General features: G+C 45.2%; 1 protein-coding gene across 1 annotated transcript; it reads left to right on the top strand.

The window, feature by feature from the left end:
- Window positions 1-19,058: 19,058 nt before the first annotated feature.
- LOC306921378 (kelch domain-containing protein 3-like) lies at window positions 19,059-19,844 on the top strand (the record flags this gene model as incomplete). Its single annotated transcript, XM_079498488.1, has 1 exon — window positions 19,059-19,844. One exon carries the CDS (start codon window positions 19,059-19,061, stop codon window positions 19,842-19,844), a length of 786 nt encoding a protein of 261 aa, XP_079354614.1.
- Window positions 19,845-26,154: the final 6,310 nt, after the last annotated feature.

Raw genomic sequence — 26,154 nt, 5'->3', positions numbered from 1 at the left:
AGGTTCACCATCTACTTCACATACCTTATCAAACAAAGGTTGAAGCAAAGGATCTGCTCTCTGTAGCTCTTTAAATTTGTCAGGGACTTGCCACTGTGGGTCCAGCAGAGTGGTGTCAGGATCTGGAGCAACCGGGACTGGATCCTGCACCCTGGCCTTTCCCACATGCTTGGCTTGGCAGCGCTGTTTTTTATCCTTCCTAACCTTTGTACCACCTTCAAACATACTTTGATGTATATCAGGAAGGGGTTGCAAACCCTTGGCCTGAGACCTAGTAACCAAAGCACATGACTTTGACACAGCCTGAACAAGGTTAGTTAGAATTGGCAGATCCTCCCCCAAAATGACATCATAAGCCAGTTGATCAACCACCCCCACCATCATCATGTATGCTTGGCCCTCCACCCCAATATTCACAACAGCAGTAGGATACATTTGTTCTTCCCCATGAACACACCCCAAACCTACTAGGTTCTCAAAGTTTAAAGACTCTACAAACTTTGCCTTCACCAGTGTCTGGGAGCTACCGGTATCCAACAGTGCATTAGCAACCTGCCCATTAACAAGAACTGAGGTTGCATATAGAGATTTGGGCCTAGCAATTTGCATAGTGGGTTGAATTTCTGGTCTAGGAACATAGCACAAATTAAACTCTTTAGGTTTCTTAAGCGGACACAAAGCTGCTTTGTGCCCTTGTTGATGACAATAGAAACAGACAAATGCCCCATTTTTAGACCTTGCCCCGCCCCCTGTATCATGCTTGGGTAGAACCGCATCACCTTTAACGCCCTCTGATTTAACTTGACCCACAGTCACCTTGTAGGGCCGAGAAGGCTCACGATGTGGCTCACGAGGTGGCTCCGGATGTACAGCCATATACCGCTCGGCCAGCTTTGCCGCCTCCTCTCCCGTCTGTGGTTGATGCTCTTTTACCCATGTTCGGACATCTTGGCGGAGAACACACAGGTACTGTTCTAGGATCAATGCCTCGGCCATTGACTCCTTCGTCTTGGTCTCAGGTCGCATCCACCTCCTATAGAGTCCCTTCAACCTGTTGTAGGTCTCCCTGGTCGACTCTCCTGCTGGTGTACTAGTAGATCTGAAACGTTGGCGGTAGGTCTCTTCGGTCACATTGTACTTGGCAAGGACAGCAGCTTTGATGTCGGAATAGAGGTGAGAATGCTGCTCGTCCATGCTGGCATAGGCCTCCAACGCTTTACCGGTGAGAAGGGTGACGACACGAGCAGCCCACTCGTCATGATTCCACCCCCATGTCCTGGCGATGCGCTCAAAGCGGATGAAGAAGCTTTCCACGTCTTCACCTTCACTGAATTCTGGAATCCGGGCCCCGTCGTACCGGCGGATGGGCTGCTGCTCCGGTTGAGCATGTGTCGGCGTTGTCCATCGGCTGGGCTGCTCGTGTTGTTGAGCTGGAGTGGGCAGATCATAGGGACTCTGGTGACCAGCTGGGTCATCAGTCCCCCGTTCCTGTTTGGGTTTGTGATATACAACAAATTTCAGATCTTCAAGCCCATCAAACAACTTTGTTGCCTATACATGAATTCTCTCATTTCATTCATAAATTGTTGCCCAAAAGGAAGGCCCTCTTGTGAAGGAGGAGTACTTAACTTAGTTGGAAGGATTTTCTCAGGTGGCCCCTTTGGCTTTACTGAAGGATCTGGGTGTAGCACCAGCTGCTGGTCCGCCGCTAATTGGGATCCAACTGATGCCGTGGCCCCTCCCCCACTCGCCTCAGCCACCAGTTCCTCCTCTGGATCCTCCTCAAGCTCCTCCTCAGGCTCCTCACTCTCTTCTGTCATCAGCACTGGGTTTTTCCGGGTAGTTCGTAATTGTTTGCTACCGCGCCCTCGTCCAGCCATTTTAGGTTTTCTACTGACAATTCCTCCTGGGAGGCTTTACAATCCCACCACTGCCACCAATTGTTACCAAGTGGGATTGTAGATCGGCTGTTTGTCAGTAATAAAACCTTACAAATGACATAATGGACATGAGGCAGACTTGCAGGTGAAAGATAAGTTTAATAAGTTCCAGGCCTGGACAACATAAGTGAAATAAGTGAAGAAAATAACTCAACATAACTTAACAGAGAGGTACTGGAGTCAACCTCTCCCCATGGCAGCCTCCTCTCTACTGAACCATTTCCCCTTTATATAGACTCCTGACTCCACCCCTGGCTAAGCAGTCAGCAAATCACAATGCATTTAGCAACACCCAAGACGCTCCCCCTAAAGCAATCAATCAGAGCTCTCTTCAGGCAATCAAGGCAGCGTCCCAATTACAGCATCTGCATAGATAAACACAAGTATGTTAGATTCACATGTCACAGCAGAATGTGCACCTTCTGTGGGACTGAGAATCCAAATGTCAACATACAATGCAGCATACACACAATGAATGTGTATTGTTGAACAGCATACATCACTGTGACAGAGGCTGCTCTGTCACAAAATGTACTTTCCACCACCCTGTGGGTTCTACGTAGCTATCTTGTAGCGCTGCAGCTGCAGCAGTCGAAGCAAGGTGATTGGTCAGTACTATAGGCCAATAAATACTGATCTATTTAATGTAGCCACAGTGCTACCCAGGGAAGGATTCATCCAGTAGGCATCATTTCATTTCCTTCACAGCAAGGTGGGGGGATTGTTGTTGATGTACAAAATGTGAAAAAGGTATTTAAGGCCTAGCGGTTTACAGCAGCACTTTATGTAGGCTACTAACGTTCAGTGAGTTCTTCTAAAAGATTAACACTAGCTACACAGCTACGTGGTCCATCTGACCGATTTTGAGATTTTGAAGTGGATTTTCTTTGCCTGTGAAGTTCTGAGAAAGTTCCCCTTGCATGACTTTTTCTAAATGTTCGATTCAAATCATCTGTTTTTTTTCTCATCTGAAACGTTTTATAAATATTATTTTTTTAGGCATACTTATACCTACTATAGATCTGCACTTTTTCGCCTAAATGACCGCCGTCACCCTTTCTCCACCCGCAAGCAGTGACGTTCACACCTCCCTCCCGGCTGGAGACGGGCTGCCATGGGCATTGTTCAAGCTAAATGGGTCATTTGCATTCCAACTACTTCCACATGTAGGCAAACTTACATTACGAATGTAGCCTACTCACAACATGTAGACTAAATGTTGTTTTAGAATTTGGAGGTTATATTTGTTATATATATCGCCAGCTCTTTCTAATCCGGATCATGTTTTTTTTTAAATTGCAGGCTGTTTTCAATATACCCTGCAGAAGGCAACCTATTTGCTGACAGAAACATAGTTTTTTAGGATTTAGAAGCCTTTTTAAAATCGGCCTCAGGTCTAAATGATTTAAGGACTAGCGGTTTACAGCAGCACTTTATGTAGGCTACTAACGTTCAGTGAGTTCTTCTAAAAGATTAACACTAGCACATCTACGCGGTCCATCTGACCGATTTTGAAGTGGATTTTCTTTGCCCGTGAAGTTCTGAGAACGTTCCCCTTGCATGACTTTTTCTAAATGTTCGATTCAAATCATCTCTGTTTTTTTTCTCATCTGAAACGTTTTGTAAATATTATTTTTTTAGGCATACTTATACCTACTATATCTGCACTTTTTCGCCTAAATGACCGCCGCCACCCTTTCTCCACCCGCAAGCAGTGACGTTCACACCTCCCTCCCGGCTGGAGACGGGCTGCCATGGGCATTGTTCAAGCTAAATGGGTCATTTGCATTCCAACTACTTCCACATGTAGGCAAACTTACATTACGAATGTAGCCTACTCACAACATGTAGACTAAATGTTGTTTTAGAATTTAGAGGTTATATTTGTTATATATATCGCCAGCTCTTTCTAATCCGGATCATTTTTTTTTTAAATTTCAGGCTGTTTTCAATATACCCTGCAGAAGGCAACCTGTTTGCCGACACGTTGGAATAATAAAGTTTATAGCATCGTGACTACGAGCTGTGCATGGTCGGTTTGACTCGACCGACATTTTCTTTACATTGCTTGCCGATGCGATTCCAAATAAAAATGACAGTGTTTGAAATCATTCCAACCCGATAGACCTCCCGAACGTCTAAATGTTTTGTCAGTCAAAAGATAATAGTTCTGTCTGTCCTTCTTTGTCTGTAAACTTTTCTGCAAGCGACCAGTGGAACTGATCTGCACGCACGTCTCTTTTTTCTCTCTCTCTCTCTCTCTCTCTCTCTCTCTCACGGAGGCATGTAAATGTTCATAAATCCAAGTAACTGACGGTGAGGTATGCGGAAGTGCATTTTAGATAACGCTGTAGCACTATTTGTGGCGGTGATGCGTCACATGACTTGGTCTATCAGTAATGCCGTTATTTATAACGCCGTTCCCCAACACTGACTATTGTGGGGTCTCGCTAGGAAACCCCCGACCAGGTGAGTGCGTTGCCATGGTAACCAAACGCGCTTGTCAGACACATACCGCCCTCGGACAAAAGACCCACCCGCCCTCGGCGCGCTGATAGATCACAGATACTTACCAAACCTCCTCCTCCAGCAGTGTGCAATGATGCCGGCGCCGCTCCCTAATCAGCGATCAGCAGAAGCCGGATCCCCCAGGAGGGTCGATATAAAAGACACCGTCATTCCGCGTCTGACAGCGGCATGGTTCACCACGGGCACAATGGAGGCACGCCTCACTAACGATGTCGGGTGGTAAGTCAGATCCACGCTGCCTCGCACCCCCCACATATACATGTTCCAAAACTGTCCACTTACCTCTCTCTCTCCCACCGTAGGCTTTTAGGACGAGACCTGGAAACGTGACGGACGGAGACGGGATCTACTGAGGGAAGGAAACCTATCTCTGGCCTCTGTGCCGCCTACGGGGAGTGGCGCAGCGCAAACGTCAAATCCAGGAGCCAGCACTGAACTCAGGACGGAAAGGAACCTTTAATACTAAAGCACTGTTATGAAGCACAGTAGCTAAATATACGAATCCCCATTGAGAATAGACTGTCACTTAACAGGCACCTACCTGGCTGTGGGTTATAGAGCGAAGAGTAACGAGCTACGGATAAATACCTCACCTGTTGTCATACTTCACCTGTAGACGGGACCCCTAAGGGGGGGGGGGGGGGGGGGGATCCTATGCTGAACGCTATTCTAAAGCCCTACGCTAAAATCGAGGCTATACCACTCACCTCGCTGTCCGCTGGGTCCACCACCACTACCTAGAAGAGAAAAGAAAGAAAATAAGTTATTTAATTTTCCCCATCACCGCCCCTCCAGAGAGGATCGGGCCTAAGAATGACAATTCCTGTGTTTGTTATATGAAGTATAACTAACCTCTCATCCTCTGCAGAGCCAAGGAACGAGGAGACCAAAGACATTTCTGTTGAACTGTTTATTGAAAGGAGCCAGCTGAAGTGGTTCGGGCATCTGGTTAAGATGCCTCTCGGGCGCCTCCCTAGGGAGGTCCTCGAGGCACGTCCCACTGGGAGGAGACGCCGGGGCAGACCAAGGCGCAGTTGGAGGAAACACATCGACTCACTGGCCTTGGAACGTCTCGGAATCCCCCAGGAGGTAGTCACTAATGTTGCTCTGGAGAGGGAAGTCTGGAGCACTCTGGTGGAGCTGTTGCCCCCGCGACCCGACTACGGATAAGCGGTTGAAGATGGATGGATGGATGGATGTTTATTGAATGAAACCCCTCTGAGTTGAAACCCATGCTGGGCGCACCTTTAAGTTTCAATAAAGAGAATTGTAAACCCTGTGCAAACCTGTGTCCACCAGTGGTTCTTGGTATCAGACCTCACATGCACGACATCAGTTTGTGTTGTGAGTGACGTCAGACTAGAGTTTGTCGGCCTATATAAGATGCCGCTCACATCTGGAGAGACACTTCGAAGGGGGTAATTGACATTGAGGACCTAGACGGACAGAGTCAGCCAGACATAGAGTCCGAGGTAGAGATGTTGACCTGGACATCGACCCTGAGAAGAGGACCACAGACATCCCAATTCTTCTTTGGTTGTGTTGCTGGACCAGTGGAGGACAAGGTGTATTCCTTTGGAGGGTTCTTCTATAACGGGAAGACCTACAGCAACAAGGATCAGATTGATGTTCACGTCTTCAACACAGTGACTTTGTGCTGGACGACGTTGCCCCTGGTGACAAGGAAGAGAAGAGCAGGGTGTTCCGTTGAGGTTCCCTCCATGCGCTATGGACACACAGCTGTACTGATAGAAGATACCATTTACATATGGGGAGGGATGATGAACTGTAAGACAAAAGAGGTTACCAACTGGTTTACCATCACAGGGGAATCAGTCAACATTCTTTATGCATTTGATGTCGACACCCACAGATGGTTCAAGCCGAACGTAACTGGAACTGTTCCAGAGGAGAGGTACCGCCACTCATCCTGTGTCTTGGAGAAGGTCATGTTTATCCATGGAGGATGGGCCCAGCTGACCAGACGCACTAATGACATCTATAAGTTGGACACCACCACAATGACCTGGTCTCTAATCATCACCAGTGGCACACCAGCACCGGCTTCATCAGCTCACACTGCCAACAGCATTGGAACAAAGATGTTTGTATTTGGGGGCTGCAGGCACCAGGAGAAGAACATCAGAGTGTTTGACACAGAGACCAACTGTTGGATGAACACACCTTCTGCACAGCTTCTTCCAGAACAACGTCAAAGTCATGCAGCCTTTGTCTACAATGGAGAGCTGTACATATTTGGTGGCATCAACTATAAGCAGAAGCAAGTCTTCAATGATCTGTGGAAGTTTAATCCTAAGAACTTCTCCTGGACGAAGGTTGAGCTCAAGGGGAAAGGCCCGGATTGGTTTGGTGCAATGTGCTGTTGCCTGGTGGGAGATCACATCGTCCTCTTTGGATCACGACTCAACTTAAAGATCTTGCACTTCAGTCCCAGCCTCAAGACATTATGCAAACTAGCTGTCGTTCAGAACGGTCTGGAGCAGTCTGGACTCCCACACAACATCAGGTGGGAACTGGTGGCCATGACGACCAAAACAGGATAACAAAGGTAATCACTCCAGTAAAGTACAAATACCTCAAAATTGTACTTCAGTAAATGTACTTTCCACCACCCTGGGGTGCTACATAGCTATCTTGTAGCGCTGCAGCTGCAGAAGTCGAAGCAAGGTGATTGTTCAGTACTATAGGCCAATAAATACTGATCTATTTAATGTAGCCACAGTGCTACCCAGGGAAAGATTCATCCAGTAGGCATCATTTCATTTCCTTCACACCAAGGTGGGGGGATTGTTGTTGATGTACAAAATGTGAAAAAAAAGGTATTTAACCCATTCAGGACGGGAACCCCTTTTGGTAAACTATGGTATATGAGTGTGTCCCTCACAGCCTTCTTCAACTCATCTCAGTTTCATCACATCCAGCACCATAGAGCACGGCCATTGTTTCTATTGCTATAGTGTAGCCCCCAGCCAAGACCCCGGCCCATTCTTCTTCCTTTGTGGCAACAGAAAAGAGAGGGAAATATATGTGTTAAAGGCAACTAAGTAACACCATTGTTTTTGGAAAAGGGTAACTAGGAAACATATTACTCTATTTGCAAACTAGCTTGTTAGGTTACTCAGTTACCAAAAAAAAGTATTCTGTTACAGTAATGCCGTTATTTATAACGCCGTTCCCCAACACTGACTATGCACGACATCAGTTTGTGTTGTGAGTGACGCCACACTAGAGTTTGTCGGCCTATATAAGATGTCGCTCACATCTGGAGAGACACTTTGAAGGTGTTACGATCCGGCCTAGGGGTCACCAGGTGTAACACAAAAGTGTTCTCCCTCCTACCTAGTTCCCAAATATAATCAGCCAACACCAGTTGAAAAGCCAAAGTACAGTTGTTTATTGCATAAGTTACAGTGACATGGAATACATGGGATAAATTACCTCAGGGTGGGCACCTGTACAGAACATTACTACACTAAAAGAAAACCTATGCTTACCTACACAAAACAAACACAGGTATCTTACCTAACATCAACTAAAGAAACACATTAACAAGGAAACCAAAAGAAAGAACACCCACTCCTACATTACCGGGAGTAAACCATGTTGACAGTGAAACGTCCTAAAATACTGGTAATGGCTAGCTAAAAGCACTCAAACACCAGGCTGGTGTTGTTGGGAGACTGGCATGGAGGAAGACCTCTGAAGATCTGAAGGTAGGCAGCTTTATACTCACTTATACATATGACCCATGGTCATATAACAGAAGGGAATAATTGACATTGAGTACCTAGACGGACGGAGACAGTCAGACATAGAGTCCGGGGTAGAGATGTTGACCTGGACATCGACCCTGAGAAGAGGACCACAGTCATCCCAACGCTTCTTTGGGTGTGCTGCTGGACCAGTGGAGAACAAGGTGTATTCCTTTGGAGGGTTCTTCTATAACGGGAAGACCTACAGCAACAAGGATCAGATTGATGTTCACGTCTTCAACACAGTGACTTTGTGCTGGACGACGTTGCCCCTGGTGACAAGGAAGAGAAGAGGAGGGTGTTCCCTTGAGGTTCCCTCCATGCGCTATGAACACACAGCTGTACTGATAGAAGATACCATCTATATCTGGGGAGGGATGGTGAACTGTGAGCCAAAAGAGGTTTCCAACTTGTTTACCGTCACAGGGGACCGGGTCAACATCCTTTATGCATTTGATGTAGACACCCACAGATGGTTCAAGCCGAACGTAACTGGAACTGTTCCAGAGGAGAGGTACCGCCACTCATCCTGTGTCTTGGAGAAGGTCATGTTTATCCATGGAGGATGGACCCAGCTGACCGGACGCACTAATGACATCTATAAGTTGGACACCACCACAATGACCTGGTATCTAATCAACACCAGTGGTACACAGAACATCAGAGTGTTTGACAGAGACCAAATGTTGAATGAACACACCTTCTGCACAGCTTCTTCCAGAACAGCGTTACAGTCATGCAGCCTTTGTCTACAATGGAGAGCTGTACATATTTGGTGGCTGCAACTATAATCAGAATCAGGGTTTCAATGATCTGTGGAAGTTGAATCCAAAGACCTTCTCTTGGACGAAGGTTTGGCCCAAGGGAAAAGGTCCGGAATGGTTTGGTTCAATGTGCTGTTGCCTGGTGGGAGATCACATCATCCTTTATGCATCACGACTCATCTTACAGATCTTACACTTCAGTCCCAGCCTCAAGACATTATGCAAACTAGCTGTCATTCAGAACGATCTGGAGCAGTCTGGACTCCCACACAACATCAGGTGGGAACTGGCAGCCATGACAAAAGAAACAGGATAAAAAAGGTAAAGTACAAATACCTCAACATTGTACTTAAGTAAATGTACTTTCCACCACCCTGTGGGTGCTACAGTACATAGCTATCTTGTAGCGCTGCAGCTGCAGCGGTCGAAGCAACCTGATTGGTCAGTATTATAGGCCAATAAATACTGATTTAATTAATGTAGCCACAGTGCTACCCAGGGAAAGATTCATCCAGTAGGCATCATTTCATTTTCTTCACACCAAGGTGGGGGGATTGTTGTTGATGTACAAAATGTGGGGGGGGGGAAAGTATTTAACCCTTTCAGGACTGTAATGGCAGTTTTAGAATGCCAATTATACTATTTAAATATATAAGTTCTCCCATTCAGTCAAATTGAATGGGCCACCACAACTACGCATTTGGACTGACCAACAGCTGTCACCTGACAGCTGAATCAGTTTCCAAGCCAGGCAGTTAAGGTGTTACTATTACCAAATAGATATACACACCTTAACTTCCATCCTACTGTAAGAACATTCGTATAACTCTCCCTATTTAGAACAGAAAGGAGACGAGACAGTTGTCTTCCTCTCCCAAACAACCACTAACGACAGCTGTCAATCTGACAGCTGTAGTTCCCATGCCCACTAGACCACTGTCAACAAAGGTGTCACTAATAGTGTGTTGTTCTCGCAATAGAACAGATTAGAATAAGCATGTTTGTTTCCTGCTCATTTAACTCCGACCATGAAAGGAGATGAGTGAATGACCACCTGTTATTATCTGCCTATGTCCTGTTGTATTTGAATAAACACCTGTCACTGACTGTCGATTTGGGGGGGTGTGTTTGGGAAATAAAGGGGAGGTAAATGAGGACTGGGAAGGATGGACCCAGTGATGCTACCACTTTGACTGTACTGAGATGATCTGACAACTTGAAATAAAGAATGATGCCACCATGATGATGTTGAGTCCTGCTTCCAACTCTGTCTGCTTCTCACAAATAGTGAGACCAAATACTCCCTTAACAGGACGGGAACCCCTTTTAGTCCATGGGCCAGACCAGAAGTGAGGGACATTTTTGGTGGCAAAATCTCGTTGCTACCATTTTGTTTGTTGGGTCCATATAAGTACTTTGAGACATGATAGCATTTTCAAAAGAGTAGCTTTAATACTTTTTTGGGACAATCATTGTTTCCCCATTAACTCCCATTATATGCAGAGTAGGATTTTGTGCAATTTACTGTAGGTGGTATATGTTTTAACAATTATGTTTGATTCACACTTATAATTACACACACACACACACACACACACACACACACACACACACACACACACACACACACACACACACACACACACACACACACACACACACACACACACACACACACACACACACACACACACACTTTGCTTTACTTAACTTAAAAAGGTGATCTAAGAGTCTAAGTCTATGTTTGTGATGTTTAGAAATGCATCTGTTACCATAGTGCAATCATGCCACCTTTTTAATTTGCATAATTTGCATAAGTCGTGAAAGAAATGAGGTCAAAATAAGGACATTTCTATACTTTACTAGAAGTTTTCTACATTTTTCACAATTTAGTCAAGTTTTATCTTAGTCTCTCTTAGACTCTGAGTCTATACATGTCCTGAAATTCATATCTTGCCATGTCATGACTAAATTATTCAACCTTTTGTCATTTAGCATATTTGCATAAATGGGCTGAAACCCATAAATAGCTATTATATGTTTTGCTTTACCTTTATTGAGAAGAATCTTACAGTCTAAGTCTGTTTTGATGTCCATAAAATAATGTCTTGTCATAATTAAGTTATGTAACCTTGATGACTTTATTCCTGGGGCAAGCCTTGAATGAATCAAGCATGTCTGGTCTGGCTACTTTCAAGTCTTCATGCGCAAAACTGAAGCTGAGGATGTCCTGGTCGTGGACAGCATGTCAACAGATGACCCTTTTGGGGTTCCTAGCAAGATGTCCCTGAGGGCTTTCGCTGTACTGTACTGTACTTGTACTGTGATTTGATTGCAGCTCTACCTTATGAATGGCAAATACTGATAACAGTCTTGAAGCAGACACAACGGATGTACTGCATGATCACTGGAATACCGATAATCTTGGACCCAACACCATAGATAGAAGATAGTTGGCTTGATGGAGCCTGGAAATAGGCAAATACAGTATACAGTATATGGCCCTACCACAACAAGGCATATACTAGAAGCAAAGAACACGAATAGTTCTGTAGAAGCACACATGAAAACAGTCCTATTTCCCATCCAGAACGGTTCATGTGCAGAGTCAGCGCAGCTGGTTGAGACTTGAGAGCATGAGCAGCAGGCCATGCTACTACAATAAAATCTGATTCCCCTCTAAAAGACAATAATTCATCAATGTACATTTCATGTTCAATAAGAATCAGATCCCTGTGCCATTGGGTGAATAATGCACTTCACATAACAAAGGTCACTGTAGGCCTTGTGGACATAGGAGGAGAGAGCAAGGTCATACTCAAAATGCTGTCCAACCAGAAGAGGACTATATAACTTTGGTTATGTTGATCAAACAAACTGAAATTTGATGTAAACACGACATGCTGTGGGCCAGCAACGCCTTTTTTGCCTAAGGAAACTAGCCAGGTTTAATGTTGACAGAAACCTGATGAAACTGTTTTACAGTGCCTATGTACATTCTATTATCTCCTTTTCTATCATCTGTTGGTATGGCAACATAAAAATTCCCTTAGAAGTATTGTGAAAACTGCCTCCAAAATTACTGGCATTCAGTTGGAGAGCCTCGATCCTTTTTACAATAGACAGCTGCTCATGAAGGCCAGGGCCATTCGGCAGGATAATGCCCACCCACTCGAGTCAGAGTACAGGCTGTTGCCATCGGGCCATCGTCTGGGTGCCCCCGTTGTCAAAAACAACAGATATAAGCACTCCTTTGTCCCTGCCTCGATTCGTGCAGTCAATGCTGCCAGTAATCATGTAATGTGATGATGATGATGCTGAAACATGCACTTTATGCGGCACTTTATATCTTATATCTTAGCACTTTTTTTGCCTTTCTTATTTTGTATCTCTTATTCTATACCTGCACTAGATGGGACCAGACCTCTGTTTATGCTATGGTGTCTCATGTCTGTTGTTGTCCTGTATTGTTTTGTATTGTTTGTATGTCGGAAACCACTACAATTGCTGTAAACACAATTGCCCTTCTGGGACATTAATAAAGACCTTGAACCTTGATCCTTGATCAGCAACCAGAATAATACCACTGAATGTTTTCGCTTGCCAACAAAGGACAAAGATTATAGTGGAATGTGGTGTTTTGTTTCTCCTCGTGACATCACACCATCATATATGGCCGTCAGTGCCTCACGCCTTGTGACACATCACACCACCATATATGGCCATCAGTCCATCACGCCTTGTGACACGATCCATATATGGCCGTCTCCATATATGAAGATCACGACACTGCCCTCATCAAACCCTGGATAGCCATACATGGAGAAGACTGGATCATCACCTAGATCAGCATGGAGCTTCAAATCTGGAGCTGACCTGTTCTGACATTCCATATGTTGATCCATCCCCACCCGTCCTTCCTCTTCGATGTCTCCCTTTTGACTGATACCTACCTGTCCATTTAAACTCTAGACGGGCCTGCCGCAAAGGTATTAGTGCAGCCGCGCCCAGCAGCCGGCGAAAACTAGAGTTCTCAACAGGCCCGAAAATGAAGGCCCGGCCTACCTGGGCCCTCATGAAACCCTGTATATTCAATACACTGCCCCCGCCCACCATTAGATCTCCACATATGGAGCTGACCTGTTCTGACATTCCATATGTTGAGCTGACCTCATCAAACCCTGTACACTCAAGATACGCTCCATATATGGCCAGACTTCACCAAACCCTGTAGACTCAAGACACTGCCCCCGCTGCCACCCTTAGATCTCCATATATGGAGCTGACCCGTTCTGACATTCCATATGTTGATCTGACCTAATGAAACCCTGTACACTCAAGACACGCTCCATATATGGCCAGTACAGAATTTATTCCATATGTTGATCTGACCCCCCCATGGCCTGCAAGTGTATACAGACCTGCAAGCTTTCAGATTGCTCCTGCCTTGCGGTAACCCGACTCCGCCAGATGGGGCAGCAGAGAGTACACTGGGTTCCCCCCTCCTGCTCCCATCTGGGAACTCTCAGGCAGACTTGATGCCCGGCCACAAAACGGCCTGGCCAATCAGCAGCTAGAAGCTATAAGCTGATGCTATAAGCTGCTAGAAGCAGACTTTCAAAGTCAGGTTAGCCTTGCGGCCCTTGCCAACAAATTAAAGTGCACAGAAATGTGCACGCTACAAACCTGAAGTGAAACTGATTGATTATGTGATGATAATGATGAATATGACGAATACTGAAGAATTGATATTGATATGACAGTGATGATTATGTTGATGTTCATTGGTTAACACTCTTGGCGCCGGGCCAGATTCGAGCCATGTGATACGGAAACCCAAAGGGTTGGAGACAAGAGCCACGAATTTGGAGACATATCTAAAGAATTATTGAATATTCTCTGTTTTGTCTTTATGAACACACAATATCTCAAAATAAGCATTAACATGTCTGCTATCATGGAAAAAATAAACTGATTTGATAAAATGTACCGGTATGAAGCTGTAAGCAGCTGAATACAGCCCGTTTTCACCCAAAACAGCACACAGAAAAGGTTTCAGAGTTATGAGCCCGTTAGTGAAACGTAATTTCAAAGTACTTTCAAAGTACTTTCTACTAGGAATACCATTTCTCATTTCACACAGTGGTGCACTGACAACTATCTAGAGTTGAATGTGGTCAAAACAAAATAACTGGTCATTGAAACAAACCACACCGGACTCAACCCACTCCTCATTAATGGTAAAACAGTAGAACAGGTAGACAGCTTTACATATCTTGGACTCACATTGGACAATAGACTTAGGTTTGATCAACACATTACATCTATCCAGTCACGCTTTCAGCAAAGACTCCATGTAATCCGTAAATTAAGATCATTATCTGTTGCTCCTCATCTTCTGCTATTATTGTACAAAAGCATTATTCAACCTGTTCTGTTGTACTGTTCTGCATGTTTCTACACCATACTGTCCATGCCTAACAGGAACAAACTTTTCAGTATCACCCGTATTGCTTCCAAGATCATCGGACTTCCTACACCCACACTTTCTGATATGAACAATAATGCCATCACACGGCTAGCACTTTCGATATCAAATGACACTGATCATCCCCTGTATCGCTTCTTTAACCTCATGCCATCTGGACAAAGATACAGAACCTTGGAAAAAGGTCCGTTTTAGTAGGAGCTTTGTCCCCTCAGCCATCGCAGCTTTAAACAAACTGCCCCGCCGATAGGATGGTTCTGTACACAGTGGGGACCTCATGTTTTTGTTTTTGTATTGTCTTGGTGTTATGTGCTCTGTGTTGTTTTGATGTGGGTGTTGAACAGATTGTGAAGACAAATATCCTTCGGGACAATAAAGATTATTATTATTATTATTACATATCCATGACTTATCTCAAATTAAACCTTATGGTGTTGACTATAATTGTTTTAAAAAAAGAAGCTTCTCACATTTTCCTTTATAGAAATATGAACCTCAGATTATAGCATGCTTTTTCAACAGATGGCTGTATGTAGTGACACTGTGACACCGAACCATCTTCAACGGTCCATAACTCAAAAATGGAACATGATAGAAACTCACTTTTTGTGTGTGATTCAGACAGACATTCCAGGGTATATTTAAGCAATATTACACGAGAGGGTGTGGGTTAACGTGATTATTGCCACGACAGGGATGCGGTGAGGAACGAGACGAAGTCGAGTTCCGCAAGCATAGTTGCATAGTTTACTGAGACACTACACTGTATCTCTGCAATTATGCAGATATACAATTTACAATTTAGGCATTTAGCAGACGCTCTTAATCCAGAGCGACTTACATTAGGCAAGAACAAAAGTATGGGAATACATCACATATATAAAATGCATTTATCAAGAAACATGCGTAAGCTAAGAACGTAACTAGAACATATCTATATAATGACACTATACATATTAACTATACATATATACTCTACTATGCTATACATATGTACTATGATGTGCTATGACTACATACAATGCAATTATTGTGCTGTCTACATGACATGCTATAAGTCTGTTTCAAATGCTATCTAAGTCTAAAAAGTGGTATCTAAGGGGGTAGGATAAGTGCTATGGGCCATGATGGAGTCTGAAAAGGTGGGTCTTCAGACTACGGCGGAAGATTGGGAGTGATGCTGCAGTTCTGATTGCAACGGGGAGTGCATTCCACAGTTTTGGGGATATACAGTGTAGTGTAGTAAAAAGAGCTGATCTACAAGCTCTCTCACACACAAAGCTGAAACATCTCTATCAACAGTCAACAATCAAACCCCCCCCCCCCCCTTCTGCGAGCCGAGCCTAAAAAAAATCAAAAAAGCCAAAGTTAGCATGCCACCATATCTCCCCTCCTCCCCCAGTCGATCGCCTTTCTGCTTGCATTTCGAGTTGTATTTATTTATACAAAGGCTACATAATAGCAAGGCGACTAAAAAAAAGTAGTCCTTCAAAGAGGCGCTGCTGCTGCCGTCTCTCCCCCCACATGTTGTACAAAAAGTCACGCTAAACAATAATAAAATCACATGCAAGCGAGAATGCGATATACCACGTTGCCTCTTCTCTCCTCCCACATTTTGTACTAAACCACCGTGGCCTCCAAGTCACTCTAAATAATTATAAAATCATGTCGTTATCAAACGACATTCATTGTAGATGCGACGGCAACAGCAGCGCCTCTTGGAAGGAAAAAGAGGCGCTGCTGCAGCCGTCTCTCCCCCCACATGTTGTACAAAAAGTCACGCTAAACAATAATAAAATCATATAACGGATTATCAAACGACACAACGTATACAATACTATGGATTCACTGTAGAGGACTACATTTGTATCGCGTTTCATTCACTCAGTGGTCAAAACAAAAAAGGAACAACGCGCCGGGGCGTCAGCAAGATCCTAAACAACAGCAGCCATCCACCCACCACACTAAAATAAAAAAATATATAATCAAATAAATAATCATACAAATGTAATGTAGAGACATACCAGACATGAAGAAGTCACCATGGATAGATTCAGGGGCGACCGATGTCCTCGGGCGATCGTTCCGTTCCAGGCACTGGCCGGGTCATAGCTGGAGAGTATGGGCTTGTCATCGCGATCGGACACGGTCGCGGCTCGGTCCAGACACTGGGAGTGGGTCATCGAAGCTGGGGGGGTTCGGTACGGGGACATCGTCCGGAAGATCACTCAGATTCATGTCGCCAGCAGCAGTCCTCTGGACGTCGAGCACTCGATGTTGTAGCTAGCCTGAACAACGTGTGCACCCGCCATCCAACGAGCCATCCAACGAGTCTGCCGAAGTGAAGGCTGACTTGAGCAGCAGGCGCGGTAGGGAGCATTTTCATTTTGTTGGTTTCTTTAGCGCCATCGCAACGAAAAAGAAAACAAAAGACTACTACACTGAACAATAAACTGGACGGACACACACTAAACCGGACTGACACACAAATAAACTAAAATCTATACTGAACTAATACTACAAACTAATAGGCTACTACTTGTCTCGATAACCAGGCTAGCTACTACAAACTAATCAACTCGTCTCTACCCCACAAAAAACTGCCACAGGACCGGTCCTATTTAGAGAAAAAAAACACGTTTCGGGGGTCACGTGTTTTTCCAGGCTTTAAGAGTGTTAAGCATTTGAAAAATAGCAGATCTTTTAAAAAAATGGCGAAAATGTGGCACAAATCTTTGAAATATTTATTCTTTCGGAGTGAATGTGGGGTCCCTGGAACAACATATTTTGAGATGGGGGTCCGCAGCCAAATACAGATAATTCTGGGGGTCCTTGACATGAAAAAGGTCTAGTACCACTGACATAGAAACATAGTTTTTTAGGATTTAGAAGCCTTTTGTATCGGCCTCAGGTCTAAATGATTTAAGGCCTAGCGGTTTACAGCAGCACTTTATGTAAAATGGTAAATGGTAAATGGTGCATTTATATAGCGCCTTTATCCAAGGCGCTTTACATAGATTGTGCATTACATTCACCCATTCACACACACATTCATACACCGATGGCAGCGGAAACCATGCAAGGTACCAGCTAGCACATCGGGAGCAATTAGGGGTTCAGTGTCTTGCTCAAGGACACTTCGACAGTAACTCTGGGGGAGCCCGGGTTCGAACTGGCAACCTTGCGGTTCCCATCCAGGCACTCTACCCCTGAGCCACCGCCGCCCCGTACTATCGTTCAGTGAGTTCTTCTAAAGGATTGACACTTAGCCCGCTAGCATTTATTGAAAAATTAGGATCTAATACACGCCAGCATTTTTTCCAGTTGAGCTCTTATTTTGAAAAGCCACATTTCCAGACTTCCGGAAGTAGTATTATCCTAGTAAGTCAACGGAGCCTGGACAGGCCTTGTTTACAAGATCAATCTATGTTGGTGCACTGGAGACGTCCACACTGTCGGCTCTGTGCCGTCAAATAAACGTTGTTTTGACCAAAAATGCCATCTGGGACAAGGAATAGGAGATACAGGCGATTGAAAGAAACATATAGAATGGATTATTATGGCGACGACAATCTAAGATGGGCGATCCAGTGCTGTGACAACAACATAGCTAGCTAACCAGCTAACGTAAGTAGCATTATGGCTTGATCGATCGAAATCGCTATAAAAGCCTAATTGCCATTAATCTACGGCAATGGCGGTAAGCGTAGTATCAAAAATTAGGCTTTAATTGACCTAGATCTACGTCAATGGCGTTAAAATAATTAAGGAGTAGCACTCTGGTATATAAGTGTGTCCCTCACGGCCTTCTTCAACTCATCTCAGTTTCATCACATCCAGCACTGTAGAGCACAGCCATCGTTTCTATTGCTATAGTGTAGCCCCCAGCCAAGACCCCGGCCCATTCTTCTTCCTTTGCGGCAACAGAAAAGAGAGGGAAATATAGGTGTTAAATGTAACTAAGTAACACCATTGTTTTTTGGAAAAGGGTAACTAGGTAACATAATACTCTATTTGCAAAATAGCTCATTAGGTTAATAAGTTACCAAAACAAAGTATTCTGTCACAGTAATGCCGTTATTTATAACTCCGTTCCCCAACACTGACTATGCATGACATCAGTTTGTGTTGTGAGTGACGTCAGACTAGAGTTTGTCGGCCTATATAAGATGTCGCTCACATCTGGAGAGACACTTTGAAGGGAATCATTGACATTGAGGACCTAGGCGGACAGAGACAGCCAGACATAGAGTCCGGGGTAGAGATGTTGACCTGGACATCTACCCTGAGAAGAGGACCACAGACATCCCAGAGCTTCTTTGGTTGTGCTGCTGGACCAGTGGAGGACAAGGTGTATTCCTTTGGAGGGTTCTTCTATAACGGGAAGACCTACAGCAACAAGGATCAGATTGATGTTCACGTCTTCAACACAATGACTTTGTGCTGGACGACGTTGCCCCCGTTGACAAGGAAGAGAAGAGCAGGGTGTTCCGTTGAGGTTCCCTCCATGCGCTATGGACACACAGCTGTACTGATAGAAGATACCATCTACATCTGGGGAGGGATGGTGAACTGTAAGACAAAAGAGGTTAACAACTGGTTTACCATAACGGGGGACTGGGTCAACATTCTTTATGCATTTGATGTCGACACCCACATATGGTTCAAGCCGAACGTAACTGGAACTGTTCCAGTTGAAAGGTACCGCCACTCAGCCTGTGTCTTGGAGAAGGTCATGTTTATCCATGGAGGAGTGACCCAGCTGACTGGAGTCACTATTGACATCTATAAGTTGGACACCACCACGATGACCTGGTCTCTAATCAACACCAGTGGCACACCAGCACCGGCTTCATCAGCTCACTCTGCCAACAGCATTGGAACAAAGATGTTTGTATTTGGGGGCTGCGGGCACCAGGACAAGAACATCAGAGTGTTTGACACAGAGACCAACTGTTGGATGAACACACCTTCTGCACAGCTTCTTCCAGAACAGCGTTACTTTCATGCAGCCTTTGTCTACAATGGAGAGCTGTACATACTTGGTGGCAGCAACTATAAGCAGAAGCAAGTCTTCAATGATCTGTGGAAGTTTAATCCTAAGACCTTCTCCTGGACGAAGGTTGAGCCCAAGGGGAAAAGCCCGGATTGGTTTGGTTCAATGTGCTGTTGCCTGGTGGGAGATCACATCGTCCTCTATGGATCACGACTCATCTTACAGATCTTACACTTCAGTCCCAGCCTCAAGACATTATGCAAACTAGCTGTCATTCAGAACGGTCTGGAGCAGTCTGGACTCCCACACAACATCAGGTGGGAACTGGCAGCCATGACAACAGAAACAGGATAACAAAGGTAATCACTCCAGTAAAGTACAAATATAAATTGTACTTAAGTAAATGTACTTTCCACCACCCTGTGGGTGCTACGTAGCTATCTTGTAGCGCTGCAGCTGCAGCAGTCGAAGCAAGGTGATTGGTCAGTACTATAGGCCAATAAATACTGATCTATTTAATGTAGCCACAGTGCTACCCAGGGAAGGATTCATCCAGTAGGCATCATTTCATTTCCTTCACACCAAGGTGGGGGGATTGTTGTTGATGTACAAAATGTGAAAAAAAAGTATTTAACCCATTCAGGATGGGAACCCCTTTTGGTGTTTTAAGCATTTGAAAAATAGGAGATATTTTTTTTTAAATGGCAAAAATGTGGGGTGAATGTGGGGTCCCTGGAACAACATATTTTGAGATGGGGGTCCGCAGCCAAATACAGATAATTCTGGGGGTCCTTGACATGAAAAAGGTTGAGTACCACTGACATAGAAACATAGGTTTTTAGGATTTATAAGCCTTTTTTTTTATCGGCCTCAGGTCTAAATGATTTAAGGCCTAACGGTTTACAGCAGCACTTTATGTACTGTACTATCGTTCAGTGAGTTCTTCTAAAGGATTAAGGAGCAGCACTATATATATAAGTATATATATAGTATATAAGTGTGTCCCTCACAGCCTTCTTCAACTCATCTCGGTTTCATCACATCCAGCACTGTAGAGCACAGCCATTGTTTCTATTGCTATAGTGTAGCCCCCAGCCAAGACCCCGACCCATTCTTCTTCCTTTGTGGCAACAGAAAAGAGAGGGAAATATATGTGTTAAAGGCAACTAAGTAACGGCATTGTTTTTGGAAAAGGGTAACTAGGTAACATATTTGCGAACGCAGTGATTGCGAACGCAATGAGCACTAACTATGAGACCTAGCAGAACATGTCTGTCTGTGTGTGTGTGTCACGCTGTAACACCACACGCCCGCCACCAGAGGGCGCAGCTGTACACACACACACACACACACACACACACACACACACACACACACACACACAAAACTTTAAAAAAAACTTAAACTTAAACAAAAAAAATAAAAAGAAAAACTAAAAAACACACACGCACGCACACATACACACACTAAAAAAAGAACCTAAAAAAAACTTAACTTAAACAAACTTAACTGAAAAAAAATCTTAAAACACTTAAAAAATAAAAAAATAACTTAAAACCTTAAAAAAGTACGTCATTTATTCTAATTGTTGTTATTGCAATTTACGAGCTGCGTTCGCTTCCCGCGTTTGCGCGTGTTACTTGTACTCTATTTGCAAACTAGCTCGTTAGGTTACTCTGTTACAAAACAAAGTATTCTGTTACAGTAATGCCGTTATTTATAACGCCGTTCCCCAACACTGACTATTGTGGGGTCTCGCTAGGAAACCCCCGACCAGGTGAGTGCGTTGCCATGGTAACCAGACGCGCTTGTCAGACACATACCGCCCACGGACAAAAGACCCACCCGCCCTCGGCGCGCTGATAGATCACAGATACTTACCAAACCTCCTCCTCCAGCAGTGTGCAATGATGCCGGCGCCGCGCCCTAATCAGCGATCAGCGGCAGCCGGATCCCCCAGGAGGGTCGATATAAAAGACACCGTCATTCCGCGTCTGACAGCGGCATGGTTCACCACGGGCACAACGGAGGTGCGCCTCACTAACGATGTCGGGTGGTAAGTCAGATCCACGCTGCCTCGCACCCCCACATATACACATGCCAAATACTGTCCACTTACCTCTCTCTCTCCCACCGTAGGCTTTTAGGACGGGACCTGGAAACGTGACGGACGTAGACGGAATCTACTGAGGGAAGGAAACCTATCTCTGGGCTCTGCGCCGCCTACGGGGAGCGGCGCAGCACAAACGTCAAATCAAGGAGCCCGCACTGAACTCAGGAGGAAGAAGAAATCCTATGCTAAACGCTATTCTAAAGCCCTACGCTAAAACCTAGGCTATACCACTCACCTCGCCGTCCGCTGGGTCCACCACTGCCACCTAGAAAAAGAAAAGAAGCCAGTTATTATTTAATTATCCCCATCACCGCCCCTCCAGAGAGGAGCGGGCCTAAGAAGGACAATTCCTGTTTTTGTTATATGAGATGATGAGATGAGATTCAATTTATTGTCAAAGTACAGTACAGCACAGCGAAAAGTATTTTTGCATCTCACCAAAGTGCAAACATTTCAGTAAGGAGGAGGATACATTAATTACAGTAGTACAGTAGTAACAGTAGATATGGGCTGAGCAGTAGTCATTTAAATAAATAAATATAATAGGATATGAGAAGGAAGAAGAAAGCATGATCTGTCCATATTGCACATAGCCCTTATTGCACGTGGCCCAATGCACAAAGTGCTAAACTAAGGTCCAGAGACCATATTCCACAAAGTCCAGTGGCCATATCGCACGAGTCTACATACTATAGTGCTATAGACTAGGATGTGTCCAGAGTCTCGGATACGACAGGGATGGTTGATGGGTTGGGGGGAGGGGGGGGGGGAAAGGAGTGGATGAGGAGTTTAGGTAGATGACAGTGGAGGGGAATAAGCTGTTCCTAAGTCTGCTGGACTTGGAACGGAGGTTCCTAAAACGTCTCCCAGAGGGGGGAGGGCAAACAGACTGTGGTTGGGGTGAGAGGGGTCTTTTATGATATTATGAGCCTTCCTCAGGCACCGTCTGTCATAGATGGACTTAATGACAGGGAGAGATGTTCCGGTGATGCGTTGGGCAGTTTTCACCACCCTCTGCAGTGCCTTCCGGTCAGAGGCTGTACAGTTTCCGTACCAGACCGTGGTGCAGTACGTGAGGATGCTCTCGATGGCACAGCGGTAGAAATTCCCCAGTATCTGAGGAGATAGATGTTCTTTCCTCAGTCTCCTCAGAAAAAAGAGACGCTGGTGGGCCTTCTTGACCAGAGACGCGGTGTTGAGGGTCCAGGAGAGGTCCTCAGAGATGTGGACCCCCAGGAATCTGAAGCTGGGGACCCGTTCGACCTCCGCTCCGTTAATGTGAATGGGAGCGTGAGTGACAGCCCTAGTCCTCCTGAAGTCCACAATGAGCTCCTTGGTCTTCTTGATGTTCAACGCCAGGTTGTTAACGGCACACCACGACGCCAGATGCTGGATCTCCTCCCTGTAGGCCGTCTCATCGTTGTTTTTGATGAGACCCACCACCGTTGTGTCATCTGCGAATTTGATGATGGTATTGGTGCCGTGCATAGGGGTGCAGTCGTGGGTGAAGAGGGAGTAGAGAAGGGGGCTCAGCACACAGCCTTGTGGGACACCAGTGCTCAGGGTTAGGGTGGAGGAGGTGAGGTTGCCTATCCTAACAGACTGGGGCCTATATGAAGTCTAACTAACCTCTCATGCTCTGCAGAGCCAAGGAACGAGGAGACCAAAGACATTTCTGATGAACTGTTTATTGAATGAAACCCCTCTGAGTTGAAACCCATGCTGGGCGCACCTTTAAGTTTCAATAAAGAGAATTGTAAACCCGTGCAAACCTGTGTCCACCAGTGGTTCTTGGTATCAGACCTCACATGCACGACATCAGTTTGTGTTGTGGGTGACGTCACACTAGTTTGTCAGCCTATATAAGATGTCGCTCACATCTGGAGAGACACTTTGAAGGGAATATCTGACATTGAGACCTGGACGGACAGAGACAGTCAGACATAGAGTCCGAGGTAGAGATGTTGACCTGGACATCGACCTTGAGAAGAGGACCACAGACATCCCAACGCTTCTTTGGTTGTGCTGCTGGACCAGTGGAGGACAAGGTGTATTCCTTTGGAGGGTTCTTCTATAACGGAATGACCTACAGCAACAATGATCAGATTGATGTTCACGTCTTCAACACAGTGACTTTGTGCTGGACAACGTTGCGCCCGGTGACAAGGAAGAGAAGAGGAGGGTGTTCCGTTGAGGTTCCCTCCATGCGCTATGGACACACAGCTGTACTGATAGAAGATACCATCTACATCTGGGGAGGGATGGTGAACTGTAAGACACAAGACGTTACCAACTGGTTTACCATCACAGGGGACTGGGTCAACATTCTTTATGCATTTGATGTCGACACCCACAGATGGTTCAAGCCGAACGTAACTGGAACTGTTCCAGAGGAGAGGTACCGCCACTCATCCTGTGTCTTGGAGAAGGTCATGTTTATCCATGGAGGATGGACCCAGCTGACCAGACGCACTAATGACATCTATAAGTAGGACACCACCACAATGACCTGGTCTCTAATCATCACCAGTGGCACACCAGCACCGGCTTCATCAGATCCCTCTGCCAACATCATTGGAACAAAGATGTTTGTATTTGGGGGCAGCGGGCACCAGGACAACATCAGAGTGTTTGACACAGATACCAACTGTTGTATGAACACACCTTCTGTACAGCTTCTTCCAGAACAGCGTTACCGTCATGCAGCCTTTGTCTACAATGGAGAGCTGTACATATTTGGTGGCTGCAACTATAATCAGAATCAGGGCTTCAATGATCTGTGGAAGTTGAATCCAAAGACCTTCTCCTGGGCGAAGGTTGAGCCCAAGGGGAAAGGCCCGGATTGGTTTGGTACAATGTGCTGTTGCCTGGTGGGAGATCACATCATCCTCTATGGACCACGACTCATCTTACAGCTCTTACACTTCAGTCCCAGCCTCAAGACATTATGCAAACTAGCTGTCATTCAGAACGGTCTGGAGCAGTCTGGACTCCCACACAACATCAGGTGGGAACTGGCAGCCATGACGACAGAAACAGGATAACAAAGGTAATCACTCCAGTAAAGTACAAATACCTAAAAATTGTACTTAAGTAAATGTGTTACCAAGTGGGATTGTAGATCGGCTGTTTGTCAGTAATACAACTTTAAAAATGACATAATGGACATGAGGCAGACTTGCAGGTGAAAGATAAGTTTATTAAGTTCCAGGCCTGGACAACATAAGTGAAAAATGAAGAAAATAACTCAAAGAACATAACTCAACATAACTTAACAGAGAGGTACTGGAGTCAACCTCTCCCCATGGCAGCCTCCTCTCTACTGAACCATTTCCCCTTTATATAGACTCCTGACTCCACCCCTGTCTAAGCAGTCAGCAAATCACAATGCATTTATCAACACCCTAGACGCTCCCCCTAAAGCAATCAATCAGAGCTCTCTTCAGGCAATCAAGGCAGCGTCCCAATTACAGCATCTGCATAGATAAACACAAGTATGTTAGATTCACATGTCACAGCAGAATGTGCACCTTCTGTGGGACTGAGAATCCAAATGTCAACATACAATACAGCATAAACACAATGAATGTGTATTGTTGAACAGCATACATTACTGTGACAGAGGCTGCTCTGTCACATTTCTTACCCCCTCTCCTTCTGGGTTGTGCATACCTGGTAAACGTGACAGATAGTCAGCTATGATGTTTCGACCCCCTGGACAGTACTCAATTGTAAAGCGGTATGGCTTAAGAGCCAGACACCATCGCAGTATTCTGGAGTTTTGACTCTGCATTGAGTGCATCCACTTCAGGGCTCGATGGTCTGTTTGAAGGGTGAACTTCCGTCCGAGCAGATATTACCTAAGAGAATCTACTGCCCACTTTATGGCGAGTCCCTCCTTCTCAATAGTAGAGTACTTCCTTTCTCTGTCAAACAGATTTCTGCTCAGGAACAGAATGGGCTTCTCTTCTCCAGGCTCTCCTTGGGCTAGAACAGCACCTAAGCCAACATCAGAGGCATCCACTTGTACAAGAAACGTGTCATTGAAATCAGGACTCTTCAGAACAGGATCTTGGCATAATAGTTCCTTTAACTTTCTAAAGGCCTCTTCACATTCGTCAGTCCACGGAAGGTGGGACGAAACAGTCTTCTTAGTGAGATTAGTTATTGGCGTAGCTATTGTGGCAAAATGAGGCACAAATCTTCTGTACCAGCCAATTAGACCAAGGAATGACCGTACTTGCCTCTTTGTTTGCGGTCTGGGTATCCCTCGAATGGTCTCCAACTTCTCCACCAGCGGCTTGATCTGGCCATGCCCAATGCGGTACCCCAGGTATGTTACCTCCTCCTGTGTCCATGAGCATTTATTTTGGTTGAGGGTTAACCCCGCCTTCTGAAGCCTCTGGAGGACCTGCTCAAGGTGCTAGAGATGCTCCTGCCATGACTCACTGAAAATGACACAATCGTCAAGATATGATGCTGAATATTGTCCACAATCAGCTAGAACATTGTCCATGAGCCTCTGAAATGTAGCAGGTGCCCCGTGAAGAC

This window comes from Electrona antarctica, assembly GCF_951216825.1.
Source record: "Electrona antarctica genome assembly, chromosome: 4".
Taxonomy (NCBI): domain Eukaryota; kingdom Metazoa; phylum Chordata; class Actinopteri; order Myctophiformes; family Myctophidae; genus Electrona; species Electrona antarctica.
The sequence above is the reverse complement of the archived record's forward strand: the minus strand, read 5'-3'. Positions and strand labels throughout refer to the sequence as shown.